Here is an 18,370-nt window from a genome sequence, read left to right as displayed (position 1 = left end):
ATAGCACAGCCATTTTCCCCAGTCTCTCCTATCTTTTAGAGCAGCGGTCACCAATCTTTTCGGCACTGGGAACTGGTTTCATCAGAGACAGTTTTTCCACAGACAGTGGGGGACGGTTTGGGGATGATTCAAGCATTACACTTATTGTGTACTTTATTGCTATTATTATTACATACTCACCATAATGTAGAATCAGTGGAAGTCCTAAGTTTGTTTTCCTGCAACTAGACAGGACAGGTATTGGGAGACAGTGACAGATCATCAGGCATTAGATTCTCATAAGGAGCATGCAAGCTAGATTCCTTGCATGCACCGTTGACAATAGGGTTCACGCTCCTATGGGAATCTAAGGACTCCGCTGATCTGACAGGAGGTGGAGATCGTGCGGTAATGCTCACTTGCTCGCTCGCCGCTCGCCTCCTGCTGTGCAGCCCGTTTCCTAACAGGCCATGGACTGGTACTGGTCCCTGGCAGGGGGTTGGGGACCCCTGTTTTAGAGCACTGTTGAAAGACAGAACACTTATGATTTCACTCATCATGGAGACATCAGTCTGATGTCTCCTGACCTCCCAAAGGTGATCTGCCTGCGATATCTATCACTGGGATCCAAATGGTCTTTGCCAAGTTATAGTTTCTGGGTCAGAACTCTGCTTAATTCTTTATCAGTGTGATAGAGTCGGTCTTCTCAATTCTTACTCTTAATAGCCTTCAGATCTGGGTATCAGACAACTTTCTTACTCCATTGACTGAAGGTACCAAATAAGGGACCTCTGTCCATCTGTGTCAGCTTATGGAATGCACAAACATCAGTAGCAGCAGCAAAAAGAACACTAGGTCACCAGTGAGGCTGATGTCAAACTCCATAGGAACGACTGGGCAGTGTACTGCCTCGTATTTCAAAAGTTCCACCCTGAGAGGCTGTCAAACCTAAGTGAACCTAAGTAGGCATATACCACCATGTCCAGCTAATTAAAAAAAATTTTAGTAGAGATGGAGGTCTCGCTATGTTTCCCAGACTGGTCTCAAACTCCTGAGCTCAATCAATTCTCTCACCTTGGGAGCCTGACGAAGAGCTTGTACCAGCCCATTGTGGTTGTTCTTTATTCCCAGGACCTTTGGGATTCTTCTAGTCACTGCCACATTGTGTTTTTTTGTTGTTGTTGTTGCTTGTTTGTTTGTTTTTGAAACAGAGTTTCACTCTGTCACAAGCCCAGGCTGGAGTGCAGTGGCAAGATCTTAGCTCACTGAAACCTCCACCTTCCGGGTTCAAGTGATTCTCCTGCCTCAACCTCCTGAGTAGTTGGGATTACAGGCACCCGCCACCACCAGGGCCGGCTAATTTTTGTATTTTTAGTAGAGATGGGGTTTCACTGTATTGGCCAGGCTGGTTTCGAACTCCTGACCTCAGGTGATCTGCCCACCTTGCCTCCCAAAGTGCTGGGATTACAGGCACGCCACTGTGCCGGGCCAACTGCCACACTGTTTCTTTAGACTCTGACTTGCTCAGAGATGACCTTCTGTTCAGGTTTCTTGCCAGCACCATGGCCCGGGTGGTCTCCTGCCTCCTCTGGACTCTGCACATACATGTGTGTAACATGGGATCCAGCCAGCTGACTGAATCGAAATAACTTCCACACAGGGATGGCATGGTAGGAAAGAAGTTGCGGGGTTATTCAATCAATGTAAACTTAGAATTAACAATAACTGGCCAGGCGCGGTGGCTCATGCCTGTAATCCCAGCACTTTGGGAGGCCGACGCAGGCAGATCATAGGTCAAGAGATCAAGACCATCCTGGCCAACACGGTGAAACCTGGTCTCTACTAAAAATACAAAAATAAGCTGAGCGTGGTGGTGCACGCCTGTGGTCCCAGCTACTCGGGGGGCTGAGGCAGGAGAATCGCTTGAACCCGGGAGGCAGAGGTTGCAGTGAGCTGAGATTGCGCCACTGGCACTCCAGCCTGGCGACAGAGGGAGACTGTGTCTTAAAAAAATAATAACTATGGTGACTGCTCTTACAAAATGTAATTTTTATCATTCTTCTCAGAAATCCATATAATGTAAAAATAAACATTTGTCTGCAGTAGACTATGACAATCCTAGAAAATACTTACATTAAAATGGGGGAGGGAGAAGAGAGGAGAGTGTAAATGTGGCCACTTGTCAGTCTAAGGGTCTTTATTACAAATAACAGAAGGTTACCCTGGCTGAGTAAATATAAAAGGAATTTAGTTAGTTGGTTAGTTTCAACTTTAACTTTAGGTTCAAGGGGTATATGTGCAAGTTTGTTATGTGGGTAAATTGCATGTCAGTAGGGTTTGGTGTAGAAGTGATTTCATCCCCCAGGCAGTGAGCATAGTACCCAATAGGTAGTTTCTCAGCCCTTACCTTCTTCCTCAATCACCCCTCAAGTAGGTCCTGGTGTCTCTCGTTCCCATCTTTGTGACCATGTGTACTCAATGTTTAGCTCCCGATGATAAATGAGAACATGTGGTATTTGGTTTTCTGTGCCTGCATTAATTCAATTAGGATAATGGCTGCCAGCTATATTCATATTGCTGCTAAGGACACAATTCCACTCATTTTTATAGCTGCATTATATTTCATGGTGTATATATGCTACATTTTCTTTATCCAGTCCACTGTTGATAAGCATCTAAGTTGATTATAAAAGGAATTTATTAAAGGGATTTTGAAGAGCTTATAAAATTGTTAGGACGTCTAGAGAAGTGGGCTTAAGATTCATCTTCTGGGAACAGCACTCAAAACCACACTGCAGAACAGTCTGAGGAGGAGACTGCGGCCATAACCACCCGGCACTGCATGCTACAGTTTGTGCCACTGTCACTCTGAGCCAGGAACTCAACCTTCTAGCCAGGGCCACTGCCACCAGAACAAAAGCTCCTAATGTCTTCCCCCTCAGATCATAAGTCGAAGTCTGGCACATGTGTGTCAGATAGAAACAGAGTCATATGTGCGAAGTTGCAAGAGATTCTGGGAAGGTGAGTATTTGACATTTTCAGATCTATTAAGAGAAAGAATTGTTTCCCCACACAAGGACTCATAGAAGTAGATAACTCCTCCAACCAGTGAAGGGGTTCAGTTGCTAGGGGAAAACATGCATGATAACTGTTCAGTATAGCCAATTTCTTCATATTTCATAGATGTGAATCAATCAATATAACTTCATTTCTGAAACTGATTAACATTATAAACATATTAAGGCTATAAAGATTAAATGCTGTTTTGTTTTTTTTTTTTGAGATAGAGTTTCACTCTGTCGCCCAGGCTGGAATGCCGTGGAGCAATCTCTGCTCACTGCAACCTCTGCCTCCGGGGTTCAAGCAATCCCAACTAGCTGGGACTACAGGTGTGCACCACTATGCCCGGCTATTTTTTGTAATTTTAGTAGAGATGGGGTTTCACTATGTTGGCCAGGCTGGTCTCAAACTCCCAACCTCAAGTGATCCGCCCACCTCGGCCTCCCAAAGTGCTGGAATTACAGGTGTGAGCCATCGTGCCCAGCCTACACTTCTTAATTACTGGAGGACAAGAAATAAAGACCATGGAACATAAACTAGAAAACAAAAGAGAACGTAAAAGTTTCAAAAAACAAAATAAGACAGCAGAAACAATACCAAATATATCTATCTTAATAATAAGTGTTAAGTGGGAAAACTAATTTAGATTATCAGATTTAACCTTTAAAAATAATATATTTCACATTACACATAGACCTAAAATAAAGTGACTCAGGTTGAATGTAAAAAGATGAGCAAAAATATACCAGATATATTCAAAATGCACAAGATCTGTATGAGGAAAACTACAAAACTCTGAGGGAAAAAAATCAAACATCTAAATAAAATGGAGAGATAGTCCATATTCATGGATAAGAAGACTCAATATAGTTAAAACAGCAATTTTTCCCAACTTGATCTATAGATTCAATGTGATCCCAGTCAAAATCCCAGCAAATTCTCTTCCTTTTCTTTCTTTCTTTTTTTTTTTTTTTTGAGACAGAGTCTTGCTCTATTGCCCAGGCTGGAGTGCAATGGCGTGATCTCAGCTCACTGCAACCTCTGACTCTAATATTCCTGTGCTGAAGGCCATGTGAGAACAACTCTTAAGTTAATTTGGTGATATTACAACTCTCTTTCAAGCATCTTAGATTTAGCTCCCAATGTGCAATCAACTTTTGATGTGGAAAAAAAAGCCTATGCTGAAAGTAGTTAACAGTGGCTAGTCCACTGTTACGGACATTTGACTTAAGGATTCAGAGACGGACTCTGTTGAATTATTCTTTTATTCATACATATCACCTACTCTCCCCTCTCTGGTTTCCACCTTCAGATATAACCTAACCCACTCTCAACTAGATGTTGCCTGTGGCCTAGGACCCAACCACTGGACGGAAGCCTCTCCCCATACAGGCCATCCACCAACAAGTAAGAATTGGCCATGTTGAGCAGGAATAGTATGAAGTAGTTACTGGGATCCACTGAAAGCTATAATATGAAAGTATCTAGAGATTGCCCTTAGGAACTGGTGTGTAGGTCTCAAATATTTCCCAATGTTAGGAGGAAAAAAAAAAAAAAGCACAAGAATTCACCCTGCAGTGCTTGCTGAGAATTTAGAGGTGGGGTATATACCTGTAATGTCCCGAGGATCCCGCTGAGGATAAGCAGTATATGATATCTTCTAGTAGTGTGTGCACCAAATTTGACCTTGTAAAATATACCATTACACCATGCTGGCTGCAACCTGGCTGTGCCATTAACTGTAATCCTGCTTTGTGTTTTGGAGTAGAAGGAGAAACAGGCAAAGCTAACCTAGGTGCTTTTAATTGATCCCCAGTAGTGCTGTTAACCAGACCAGCTTAGAAATAGGTGTGGGTCTGTCTACTTCAGATGCAAAGGATAAATGCAGTGGGTGTCACAACCAGAATAATAATTATGTCATCTGTCTTGTCACGGAATGTGACTATGGTAATTGCGGCATTTTCTCCCATCATTGAAGCTTGTAATTATAGTGCAACTAACAGGATTATGTGCTAACTTGGGCTGCTTTAATCACCTCTTTTACTCTGAAATGTGATGGTAAAATTCCACAGTTGTTCCCAAGCTACCGATTCTTTTCAACATCTGTTGTCTTGTAACTCTAACAGTTCAATACTAAGACGGGGAGGCACAGAGATGCTCCAGGCATTTCATCACAGCAAACTTGAGGGAAAGCCGAATTCAGGCTTGATGAGAAAGCATACACGGTAAAGGAATTTTCAATTTTCTACCAGAATAAGATTTTCTCCTTGAAAGAAAATTGTCTACTTTATGTTCCAAAGATAGCAGATGTTTAATGGGATCTGGCGGTGTCTGCAACCCCTATTTGGTACGTGTTGAAGGAAACCTCCAACCATAAACATCAATCTAGGGCTGATTAAGAAAACTCTCCCTCTCAGCGGAAGGAGCAGGCTTAGGTTAATTAATACCTGGATGCTGAGCTATTTGTTGGGACGCCACCTTTCATGTATCAGGCTCATTAAGATGGTCATTACCTACATTTATCTTTTCAGATCACATTAACAATAAACTTCAGGGGTTACCCAAGATACTTTGGTTATACAGGTTATATAGGACTCTGGACACTATGTGAAAAGAGGGGGTGATGAAGGTGGAAAACTCCCTTGACTATTTTGCTGTAAGATGACTTATGCTCTATTAGATGCAGCTGTGCGTAAGTGGGCCATTCTTCACAGTGTTACATTTCAGTAATTCTGTGTGCACCTAGGAAATTAATGTTGCATGGAACCAACCCAGATCCACACATTTGGGCTTAAACTGAGCACTTCTTGATCGGCACTAATACTGGCTTCATTGTGTGTGCATTCCTGTTGCATGGATGCACAGACAGGATTCAGCAAGCCAGAGGAGTGTAGTTACAACTCAGCAAACGCAACTGTGATCTTAAAGCAACAAAAGGAAGCAACCTAAGAACAACTTGTTTTCTTGCAAGAAAAATTGTGGCATCAAGTACAGCATCACCTTTGGGAGGTGACAGAAAAATTCCTAGATTAGACCTGCTTAGACCTGGCAAGGCCAGACCATTAACAGCATAATTGTTAGGGTGTTGCAGACACTGGGCTGTAAGGGAAGAAGTTACTCCGCTGTGGAGTGGAACGTGGGCCCAAGCTGACCTCTCCTTGACTGAGCTGTTCCCCAAAGCCTCAACATTTTTTGAGCCCACTCCTTTAATGTTTGGTCATGATGTACATGATGGACTGGTTGATAATGCAGCTTCCACAGTGAGGAGCCCCCTTGAGGTTGCTCCCAGAGAATTGAAAGAGTCGAATTGGCCCATGTTGGATGTTGATAACCACCTGGACAGGTAAACTGATCAAGGGGAAGAAAGCTGTCGTGACAGTTTAACCAGCCAACTTCTGACTAGCTGGATTGTATGTGTAGACAGAAGGGGATTGGCAGGTCACAGCCTAGAGGAAGGGGTGTCTTGGAGACCACAGTGACCGTGTCCATCCCGCACTTCTCAGGGTATGGGGACAGAGGGTAAGTCCCAGCTGAAGACACTTCCTGTCTCTAAGTTAAATGAAATGACCTAAGACACTCTAGGTGGAAGACGCTCCTTCTTCTGGTCCTGTGAGCTCCCAGGTAGTTGTTCCACAAGGATCTCTCCTCTTGTGCGCTGGCTGGGCAGGTGAGAACGTTCCAGGCCGCTTGAGAATTACGGGTCTCATTGTCAATTAACAAAGCAGCTGCTGTAGTATGGCGGCTGAGTATAGATTCTGCATACAGTGTAGATTATAGATTTCGTATCGAGCGTAGATTCTGTGGAGTAGAAAAGGGGTCCCCAACCCCCGGGCCATGGACCAGTACTAGTCTGTGGCCTGTTAGGAACCGGGCCGCACAGCAGCAGGTGAGCAGCAGGTGAGCAAGCAAAGCTTCATCTGTATTTACAGGTGCTCCCCATTGCTTGCATTACCGCTTGAGCTCTGCCTCCTGTCAGATCAGCAGCGGCATTAGATTCTTACAGGAGCACAAACCCAATTGTGAACTGTGTGTGTGAGGGATCTAGGTTGCAAGCTCCTTTTAAGAATCCTGTGTCTGACTATCTGTCACTGTCTCCCATCACCTCCAAATGGGACCATCTAGTTGCAGGAAGACAAGCTTAGGCCTCCCATTGATTCTACATTATAGTGAATTGTATATAATTATTTCATCATGTATTACAATATGTGATAGAAATAAAGTGTACAATAAATGTAATGCACTTGAATCATCCTGAAACCATCCCCCCATCCCCAGTTAGTGGAAAAACTGTCTTCCATGAAACCACTCCCTGGTGCCAAAAAGGTTGGGGACGGCTGTAGTATAGTATAGCTTAGCTTCAAATTCTGCTGCTTTCTCCCTCTCGCTCTCTGTTTTTTGTTTGTTTGTTTGTTTGAGATGGAGTCTCGCTCTGTCACCAGGCTGGAGTGCAATGCCGTGATCATTGCACCTCTGACTCACTGCAACCTCTGACTCCCTAGTTCAAGCGATTCTCCTGCCTCAGCTTCCCGAGTAGCTGGGATTACAGGCATGGGCCACCACGCCCAGCTAATTTTTGTATTTTTAGTAGAGATGGGGTTTCACCATGTTGGCCAGGATGATCTCAAGCTCCTGACCTTGTGATCTGCCCGCTTCAGCCTCCCGAAGTGCTGGGATTACAGTCATAAGCCACCATGCCCGGCCCTGGTTTCCTCTCTTAATAGATGGGTGACCTTCTTAACCTTTGTGCCTCAGTCTCCTCATCTGTAAAGCGGCTTTAAGAATAGTACTTATCATGTATACTTGAAAATGGCTTGCCAGACTCAGTGGCTCATGCCTGTAATCCCAGCACAGATTATAGAGAGGCCGGGCGGGCAGATCACCTGAGGTCAGGAGTTTGAGACCAGCCTGAGCAACATGGTGAAACCCCCATCTCTACCAAAAATAAAAAATTAGCCAGGCATGGTAGCAGGAGCCTGTAATCCCAGCTACTCAGAAGGCTGAGGCAGGAAAACTGTTTGAACCCAGGAGGCAGAGGTTACAGTGAGCTGAGATAGCCTTACTGCACTCCAGTCTGGATGACAGAGAGAGACTCCATCTCAAAAGAAAAAAGAAAATTGCTAAAAGAGTAAATTTTACATGTTTTTAACCACAAAGAAAAGTATATGAGGCAATGGATGTGTCAGTTAGCCTGATTTAACCATTCTATAATGTATACATGTATCAAAACATCATGTTGTATACCATAAATATATTCCATTTTTATTTGTCAATTATAAATAAAGAATTGTACTTTTTTTTTTTTTTTTTTTTGAGACAGGATCTTGCTCTGCCACCCAGGCTGGAGTGCAGTGGTGCGATCACAGCTCACTGCCTTGAACTCCCAGACTCAAGCCATGTCCCTGCCTCAGCCTCCAAGCCATGTCCCTGCCTCAGCCTCCAAGCCATGCCCCTGCCTCAGCCTCCAAGCCATGTCCCTGCCTCAGCCTCCTGAGTAGCTGGGACTGCAGGTGTGCACCATCATGCCTGGCAATTTTTTTTTTTTTTTTGAGACGGAGTCTCGCTCTGTGCCCCTGGCTGGAGTGCAGTGGCGTGATCTCGGCTCACTGCAAGCTCTGCTTCCTGGGTTCATGCCATTCTCCTGCCTCAGCCTCCTGAGTAGCTGGGACTACAATGCCTGGCTATTTTTTTCATTTTTGTGGTAGAGTCTTGTTATGTTGCCCAGGCTAGAATTGTACTTATCAGAAGAATTAAATGGCATAGTACATCTGTTGCATGTAGCACAGTGCTGGCACCTGAGAAGCGATCAGTAAATGTAAATGTTAGCTTCTATTTGTATTATGGTTTTATCCAGCTGCCTCCTGAGCTTGTTTAATATGGGTCAGCCACAAGAGATGATCCATTCTGAGTGTGCCAGGAAATCATGTTTCTGGGCCCAGAAGTCCAGTGATTGCCCTCTGGAGAACGGGGGCAGATTCACCAAGGTGTCCGCTACTGTGTGGGACTGGACAGGTTGTCAGTCTCCTGGCCCGTCTCCTGGCCTCTCATCATGGATCCACAGTGGCGTGCAAGTGTTCTTTTGTGACATTTCAGCACATATGGATTATTATAGTGACTACATCATGTTTGAGATCACAGTGAGATCTTCTAGAGGGCCTTGTGCTTTCCCTTGTATCCTTTGAATTAGCTAAAGGGTAGATAGTGAATACTTCCTTCCTGAATGACGTAACGAGGATTATAGAGAATTCAGATGAAACTGGAGCATGCCCAAAAAAAAATGAAGTAGATGGGAAAAGTGAAAACTAGAAAACTGGAGAGGGCATGATGGTCAGACGAGACATTATTTATTTATTTCTTTTTTTGAGATGGAGTTTCATTCTTATTGCCCAGACAGGAGTGCAGTGGTGCAATCTCAGCTCATTGCAACTTCCAACTCCCAGGTTCAAGTGATTCTCCTGCCTCAGCCTCCTGAGTAGCTGGGATTACAGGTGCCCACCACCACGCCCAGTTAATTTTTTGTATTTTTAGTAGAGATGGGGTTGCACCATGTTGGCCAGGCTGGTCTTGAACTCCTGACTTCAGGCGATGCACCCGCCTTGGCCTCCCAAAGTGCCGGGATTACAGGTGAGCCACTGTGTCCAGCCAAGCCATTCTTAAACAGAGCTCCCAGAAGAGCTCACTGGAGTCAGGGGTCCAGACCTAGCAAACCCAAGAGGACAGTGGCCCCTAGAGGAGCAATGTGGTTGCTCCAACACTGCAGCCCTTGTATGTGCTGCCCAGGCAGCAGTGAAGACCACCGCCCAGGGGTTGCCAGAAGGACCACTGGATGAATTTAGTGGCTGTCCTAACATGGTGGCCATGAGGGAGACCCCAGACCTCAGCAGCTTCTGCATCTCTAGGCATGGTGAGAAGCCAGGAGTGGAAACTAAGAAGGTCATGACTCTAGCAGCTGGGGAGGGCACTCGGCTTTCCTTAGAAGGTGGCAGCAAGGGGGGGTTCAATCTCCCATGCCCAACGGCTCTGAGTTTGCAGCACTCACCATGTGATTCCATTCTCTTGTGTGTCCATCACAGCCCTGTGGGCCTCAGAGTCTGTTTCCCTAAGCCTGTGCTCTAGCTCCTTGTGATGGCTTCACAGACCCCCCACAGATTCAGTTTTCCCCTGGGCCTCACCCATCTGGGAAATTCCTATATGGGTGTCCTGTAAACCACTGCAAACTTCAAACACTCCTATTAAACTCAACATACACATTTTTAGGATCTTAAATACTGACCATGCTATTAAAGGTAGAATCATAGACATTTTAGAGTAAATTGGGACCTTAGAGCTCTCCAACGCTCCTGAATTTTACAAACGAAGGAAGTGAAGCTCAGAAAGGTTGAACTACTTACCCAAGGTCACACAGCTGGCTTAGGGGCAGGGGTAGAACTAGAAGCCTGATGTTTACAGGAACTCATTTCTCCATGCCACATTCTTAACAAATGTAGGCTTTGTAAGGATTTAGATTGACTCATCTGCTAAATTTCAAGTTGATTTATTTGAGTGATGTGTTTAGTTGATTCATTGTATATCTCTGCTGAAATTATTCCTAGCCATTGCTAAAGCGGTTAGGTCTGGGCTGAAAATCAGAAGAATCTCTGTAAAATGTTGAAAGATGAGCCAATTTTTAAAACCCAGAAGGGAATGTGTATTGCCTGTGTAGCTGGAGTTTTCTAAACATTTTTTTCTTCATCTGTGGAACATTTTTATCATTCTAGGGAAGATTTAGACACTGAATGTACTAAAAGGATTTCATTTGACTGCTATATACTTACCCCTGCCTGTAATCCTCTAATAAACACTCGCAGGCAGAACAGCCTAATTGGCAGGATGAGTTAATGCACAGGCCATTTATTTGCCAAGCACATGACACAGACCATGAACAAAATAAGCTCGTAACTGCCTCTCCCTGTTAGCAAATGCTTGTCCGCACCCCGCCCTCTCCCAACCTGCTCTTCCTCTGGGCTTGAGCTTGGGGACAGTTTGATGTACAACTGCCATGTGCCAGCAGGCTTCAGATAAGCCTGGAAAGAAATGCAGGGGAAAGAACTTTCTGGTCAGGAGCACCTCTCGCTGCAGGGGAGTGGCCACCGCAAGTTACAACATGTGTGCTGGCCGGGCACGGTGGCTCACGCCTGTAATCCCAGCGCTTTGGGAGGCCGAGGTGGGCAGATCACCTGAAGTCAGGAGTTTGAGACTAGCCTGACCAACATAGTGAAACCCCATCTCTACAAAAATACAAAAATTAGCTGGGCATGGTGGGTGCCTGTAATCTCAGCTACTTGGGAGGCTGAGGCAGGAGAATCACTTGAACTCGGGAGATGGAGGTTGCAGTGAGCAGGGATCGCGCCACCGCATTCTAGCCTGGGCAACAGAGTGAGACTCTGCCTCAAAAAATAAATAAAAATTAAAAATAAATAAAAATAAAACATGTATGCTTCTAAAACATAGCTAAATATGAGTTCTGTTGAAGAGGATGAAGTGTCTCTCTGTGTTGGTCACAAGAGTGGATTGCAATAAAACCACTAATAATGATAATAAATATGATCACACTGGCTTGGCCAGGGGCTGCCTTCTGCTTTATTCTTCCAGAAACGGTTTAGCAAAATCATTGTGAGACTACTGTCCTGGAGCCTCCACTCCTCACCTACTCAAGAGTATAGCAAGGCTGTTTGGGCCTCCTGCCATCCCTTATTCCTGTCTCCATGCTGACCTGCCTTGCAAGGGCAGCCTCCCTTTCTTGGAGGCACACTTCGAACCAGTCTCCTGGGTTTGCACGAACCCTCCCTGCAGCCTGGGCATGACCTTGTCGTAGGCTGTGCGCACTATAAAGCCTATCCTAGGGCTTATCCTCACTCTACGTGGACGCCTCTTCCCTGGACCCACTCTGCGAAGGGGCCCTTAACCAAATGCCTGTGCTCTGTGCCCTCACAGGTCTCCCAGGCAGCTGCGGACCTCCTGGCCTACTGTGAAGCTCACGTGCGGGAAGACCCTCTCATCATTCCAGTGCCTGCGTCAGAAAACCCCTTTCGCGAGAAGAAGTTCTTTTGTACCATTCTCTAACTTCATGTGTGATGAAAACGCCTCCTTTTCTGACCTGCAAAGTCCCCTGTAGAGACCATGCATGCTCTAAGCCTTAGGGAGTGAGACCAACACCCACCCCTGCCCAGCCAATGGTGGCCAGGGCTTGTCTTATGTTTTCATCTGTTTTCTTCGTGGCATTCAATTTCATTTTTTTCCTTTTCATTTTCATGTTATTTTCATTATTGGCAAAGAAAATCAAAATTTTTATAGCCAAATAACAAATGTGCCATGTAAAAATAAGTCTGGACTTAAGAGTTTAAAATTTTTAAACGTCAATTTCCAAGTTTATATCATATTAATACATTTCAGGGGATAACTTATTTAAAAAAAAAAACTATGCCTAAATATCTCTTATTTGCAATATTCAGTATCAAATTAGAGCATTTTGGCCAACTGAAACATATAACGTTTTCATCTCCTTTCCTGGAGAAAGCAGCTGCAGAGGTTCTCTAGTTCCTGCATTTCCATCATCCTAGTGAGAAGACAACCCACAGGATTGGAATGGTTTTCTTTTGTTTTTTGTTGTTGTTGTTGTTGTTGTTGTTTTGAGACAGAGTCTCGCTCCGTTGCCCAGGCTGGAATGCAGTGGTGCGACCTCAGCTCACTGCGACCTCCACCTCCTGGGTTCCAGCGATTCTCCTGCCTCAGCCTCCTGAGTAGCTGGGATTACAGGCGCGCACCACCATGCCCAGCTAATTTTTTGTATTTTTAATAGAGACAGGGTTTCACCATGTTGGTCAGGCTGGTCTCAAATGCCTGACCTTGTGATCCACCCACCTCGGCCTCCCAAAGCGCTGGGGTTACAGGCGTGAGCCACCGCGCCCAGCCATGGAATGGTTTTCTTAACGTATCCTCCCGGGGCCATGGTGGATGTCCCTTGTTTCAGTGGTCCTGCAAAGATAGATGGTGGGCAGACACTGAAGTCAACTTGACTGTAAAAGTACCCTATGCCGTTGACATGCTGTAGCAGACCTGTGGGTGCGGTCTCCCCTCTCCAAATGCCACTTCTTCCTGCTCCCTCCTCTTTTGGCTCCTACTCAGTAGTTCCATTGTGGTCTGCAGTAATATAAGCACCTGTTCTGGACACGGCTGGGCCCGCTGGGGTTTTACTAGGGCAGTCCCTCCTCTGCAGGAGTGAGTCATGGTGACAGCAGCGCCCTGTGTGCCCCCTAGTCATCTGAGCATTGGTGTGCATTAAGGTACTTAATCTTCCAACAATAAATACCATAAGTGCATGTCTGTTTTGTTTTATTTTATTTATTCATCTTTTTGAGACAGAGTCTTGCTCTGTTGCCCAGGCTGGAATGCAATGGCACAATCGCAGCTCACTGCAACCTCCACTCCCAGGTTCAAATGATCCTCATGTCTCAGCCTCCCTAGTAGCTGGGATGACAAGCGCAGGCCAGCACACCTGGCTCATTTTTGTATTTTTAGTAGAGACGGGCTTTCACCATGTTGGCCAGGCTGGTCTCCAACTCCTGGCCTCAAGTGATCTGCCCACCTCGGCTTCCCAAAGTGCTGGGATTATAGGTGTGAGTCAGTGCACTCGGCCATATGTCTGTTTTAGAGTGAGGGGAAACTGAGGCACAAAAAGTTTATGTAGTTTGCCCAAGGTTACACATGGTAAGCAGAAAAACTGGGGTTTGAGGGCAGGCAACCCGGCCCCAGAGTTCCCTTAGCCCCCTGAACTGTGCTACCTTCCAGGTCTACCTGTTTGCAGGAAGGGAGACCCGCAAACTATCTTAACTGCACACCGTGAAGCAAACACCTTTGTTGCACCAACCCACGGCACACTTCACTTCCCATGTTCACCAGGAGGAAGCCGAATTCTGGCAGTTGAAGGAAGGTGATTCATGGATGCCCCAAGGAAAGGCTAGACATTGATGAATTAGCTCTCAGATTGTCTAAGATCAACCTGAAGGCCCTACCTAAACCAAACTCATATGACCCCGATGAAAGAGGAGAATACACTGTGGGAGCAGAGCTCTTTGTCTAAGTTTGTTCTATTCTGTTTATTTGGAAACTGCCTGTCTCCCTAGTTCTGACCGAGACTTGCTGTGTGATACAGAGCAGGCCATTGTGTGCCTGAAATGTTCTAACCTGCAAATTGGGTTTAATGGTAATTATCCTGCCTTTCTGTCTGAGAGGAAACAGAGATGCTACATAGATGAAAGTTCTGATTATCATTTAAAGCAAATAAATGTACTGAATGCCATGGTATAATATAGGGAAGAATGGATGACTTCAAAGAGACCATGGTTCTGTTGGATGAATAAAATTGCCTACAAAGAGGCACATATAATTTTCAGATCAATTAATGACTTGCTGCCCTCGTAAATGGATTTAGGACATTTTTATTCCTTGCTTCTTTTGTTAAAACCCATTCTGAGTTTCATTATCAGCTCACTGATAATATCAGTGTTGTTAAGATGCTCAAACTAGAGCAGAATTGTATGCTGGATGTGACGCTAAGACCTCAGATCCTTTGGTAGTGCAGTTTATGACCAGGATCTCTTTATTCTGTGGTTCACACCAACATCATTAACCCGATGAAGCAAAGTACAAGTCACAAAAGCACATCAGAGAAGCTGAGAAAGTGGGACAGCACAGAGAGCATCAAAATCAGGTCAAAAAAATGCTGCTTTCCTCTTCCACCAAACTTTCTCCGTGTTGTTTTTACATGTCCCGTCCCTCCAGATTCAGGCTCCCTTTTGTTCTCTCTCCTTTTCCTTTTCCTCCTCTTTTCCTTACCTCCCCCTATGAGATGCTTTTCTGTCCTTTTATTGCACCTCTTCCAGACCTATGGCATTTTGAGATGGGTCACCCTTCCTAGAGCGGTCATGAACCCAGCTTCCACTTCTTTTTTTTTGTTTTTGAGACAGTCTTGCTCTGTCGTCCAGGCTGGAGTGCAGTGGCACAATCTCGGCTCACTGCAACATCCACCTCCTGGGTTCAAGTGATTCTCGTGTCTCAGCCTCCCGAGGAGCTGGGATTACAGGCACCCACCACCACACCTGGCTAATTTTTGTATTTTTAGTAGAGACAGAGTTTCACCATGTTGGCCACGCTCGTCTCGAACCCCTGACCTCAAGTGGTCCTCCCGCCTTGGCCTCCCGAAGTGCTGGGATTACAGGCGTGAGCCACCGCACCTGGCCGAGCTCCCTCTTCTTAGATGCAGATTTCTGCACATGAGCTATGAGGTCCACAGACATGTCACTGAGCTCCCCCACTCTGTCAGTGGAAGATGAATGGAATAAAGCCTGCTTGCATTATGGAGTGCAGCTGTGAGGACAGTTGTCATTTTTGTGTTTTCAGCTTAACTGTCCAGCATCTTGCCTCCCTTCCTATAGCAGGGACATCATGCCTTAGATATAAACTTAGTGGTGTGTAGTACCCACCGTGGAAGCTGAAGAAGGGAAGTATTCCCTGTCTCTCAGGCACACCCTGCTTCCAGCCCCATACCAGTCGGGAAGTGGTCATTGACCTGGGGTGGACTACCTGGACCCTTGGTTGGGGCTATGAGCCTGGAGAATGTGACACAGAAATGAAGGGATGCTGAGACTCATTTCAAGGAAGTCACCGTGGTCCGGGGTTGGTAGTCATCCAGGAAGGCAGGTGTCTAGGGCTGGCAGGCTGAAGGGATGGTATGTCCACTGGTAGCAATGTCCAGGGATGGCAGGGTCCTGGGAATGTCATTTCTGCTCCACTCACTGGACTTGCTGAGCTGTCTCCGCCTCCACCTATCTTCCTACAGATCTCCCTTCTAGTTTTCTGTCAATTCTTTGAGCCAGCAAACTCCTTCCAGTACATTCCTTATTCTTTCATGAAATGGGCTGAATTGGATGTAAATATATATGACCTAACAATTCCACCCCTGGGTGTATACCCAACAGAAGTGTGTACATGTGTTCATCCAGAGAAACGCCCTAAATCTTCACAAAAACTCTCTCCATAATAACTCCAAACGGGAAAGCACCCAAATGCCCATGTTGGTTGGATAAGCACATTAGGGTATATTCGCATGATGGAATCCCAGACTGCAATGGGAATGAGCTGCAACTCCACCCCCAGCTTGGAGTGTATTCACCAACCTAGTGGTAAACAAGATAAGGCAAAAACGCACCATAGGATTCCATTTATATAAAGTATAAAACCCAAAACTCATCCTTGTGGTTGCAAGTAGAGATCAGTCCTAAGAAGATAGTAACCAGAAGAGGGACATGAGGTGGTGGGTTCTTCTGGGATGTTCTGTTTCTTGATCTGGTTGCCGGTTACCTGGATGCATTCCGTTTGTGAACATTCTTGGAGCTGTACACTTTTGATTTGGGCACTTTTCTGTGTGTATGTTATACTTTAATAAAAAGTTGGGTTTTGTGACTTGCAATCAAGAATCCTACCTTTTTTTTTTTTTTTTTTTTGGCACTTTGCTCAAATTTTTACTCCTCTTTAGATACCATTAACATTACATTAATGATAACTAGCATCGCTAGTGGGGCATTTTAAGAGCATGCTTGACATCATTTTAAAGTACAAACTATGATCCTCAGCTATCTGGATGGAGAATAGGCCATCAGCACCACGCAGGTGGGGCCCTGTGAACAAGATGCGCAAACTCTGTGGAATTTGTGTCTTTCGGGAAGACAGTGAGGGATCCCACTGGGAGTTCCCATGTGATGATGGAGATGTTGTCCTCTCAGGTTCTCCTGCCTTCTGACCATCAGGAATGGATGGAGGAGATGGCCTGCTGCAAAACCCTGTCATCAGACACCACCGTTGGGGAGGGAGCCGCAGCACAGGCCCCAGGGGGCTCATCTACGACACCTCTGAATGCAAGCTCAGATGCCCAGGTCACCCAGCCCATAGGTGTTAATACACTGGGGCTGGAACACCGATGGCCACTCTGCTCACATCCCTGGGGGCTCTGGCCCTGCTTCTGAACCTCGGATTGTTTCTGAGCATTTCCTGGGGCATCTCTCTTGTTCTCAGCTACCAAGCAGCCTCTGCCATCTCCCTGTGGCATCTCTGGCGTGTTGAGTTCCAGGGCAATCACAGAGCAGCTTCACGCTGGGACCCCACGACATGAGTCAAAAGGGCTGGCCTCTGATCCTCAGCTCCAGCCCCCATGGAACTCAACCACAAATCTGCCCATTGTCCGTAGCCCCCCTGCTGCTGGGAGCCAGGGGAGCGAGCAAACCAAAGGGCGGGAGGAAGTTTGTTCTGGTGACTCTTCAGATTTGAGATGAAAATAATAAGAGTAATAACAAGCAACACTGATCTGATGTCAGAGGTGTGTGAACCAAAGCAACTCCATCTTGAGCAGGGGCTGGGTAAAATGAGGCTGAAACCTACTGGGCTGCATTCCCAGATGGTTAAGGCATTCTATGTCACAGGATAAGATAGGAGGTCAGCACAAAATACAGGTCATAAAGACCTTACTGATAAAACAGGTTGCAGTAAAGAAGCTGGCTAAATCCTAGCAAAACCAAGACGGCCACAAGAGTGACCTCTCTGGTTGTCCTCCTTGCTACACTCCCATCAGCGCCATGACAGTTTACAAATGCCATGGCAACATCAGGAAGTTACCCTATATGGTCTAAAAAGAGGAGGCATGAATAATCCACCCCTTATTTGGCATATCATCAAGAAATAACCATAAAAATGGGCAACCAGCAGCCCACGGGGCTGCTCTGTCTATGGAGTAGCCATTCTCTTATTCCTTTACTTTCTCAATAAACTTGCTTTCTCTTTGCACTGCAGACTCGCCCTGAATTCTCTCTTGCATGAGATCCAAGAACCCTCTCCTGAGGTCTGGATCAGGACCCCTGTTCTGTAACACTGAGAAGAACATGGATGATAGCAATCCATTAGACAGAATTATTCACACTTACATCTCCTCAGCTCTTCTGGGGGTAAGACACCAGATCATGGGCGAGGTTTTTTGTTTTGTTGTTTTTTTCTTGAGATGGGATCTCGCTCTGTTGTGCAGGCCAGAGTACAGTGACGCCATCACAGCTCACTGCAGCCTCGAGTCCCTGGGCTCAAGCGATCCTCCGGCCTCAGCCTCCTAAGTAGCTGGGACTACAGGTGCACGCCACCATGCCAGACTAATTTATTTTTATTTTTATTTTTTTGTAGAGACAGGGTCTCACTATATTGCCTGAATTAGTCTTGAACTCCTGGCCCACCTCTGCCTCCTAAGCACTGGGATTAC

The 18,370-nt window shown here is 45.7% G+C and overlaps 1 protein-coding gene across 1 annotated transcript in view; it reads left to right on the top strand.

Moving 5' to 3' along the window:
• Positions 1-13,394, top strand: part of GNG4 (G protein subunit gamma 4) — a 95,727-nt gene extending 82,333 nt beyond the window's left edge. Inside the window, exon 4 of the mRNA XM_037986050.2 lies at positions 12,010-13,394. Within this exon, the coding sequence (XP_037841978.1) occupies positions 12,010-12,138 (129 nt within the window). The 3' untranslated portion in view covers positions 12,139-13,394. The remainder of the gene's footprint in view (positions 1-12,009) is intronic.
• Positions 13,395-18,370: the final 4,976 nt, after the last annotated feature.

This window comes from Chlorocebus sabaeus, chromosome 25, assembly GCF_047675955.1.
Source record: "Chlorocebus sabaeus isolate Y175 chromosome 25, mChlSab1.0.hap1, whole genome shotgun sequence".
NCBI lineage: Eukaryota > Metazoa > Chordata > Mammalia > Primates > Cercopithecidae > Chlorocebus > Chlorocebus sabaeus.
This window is presented reverse-complemented; position numbering and strand designations above follow the sequence as displayed.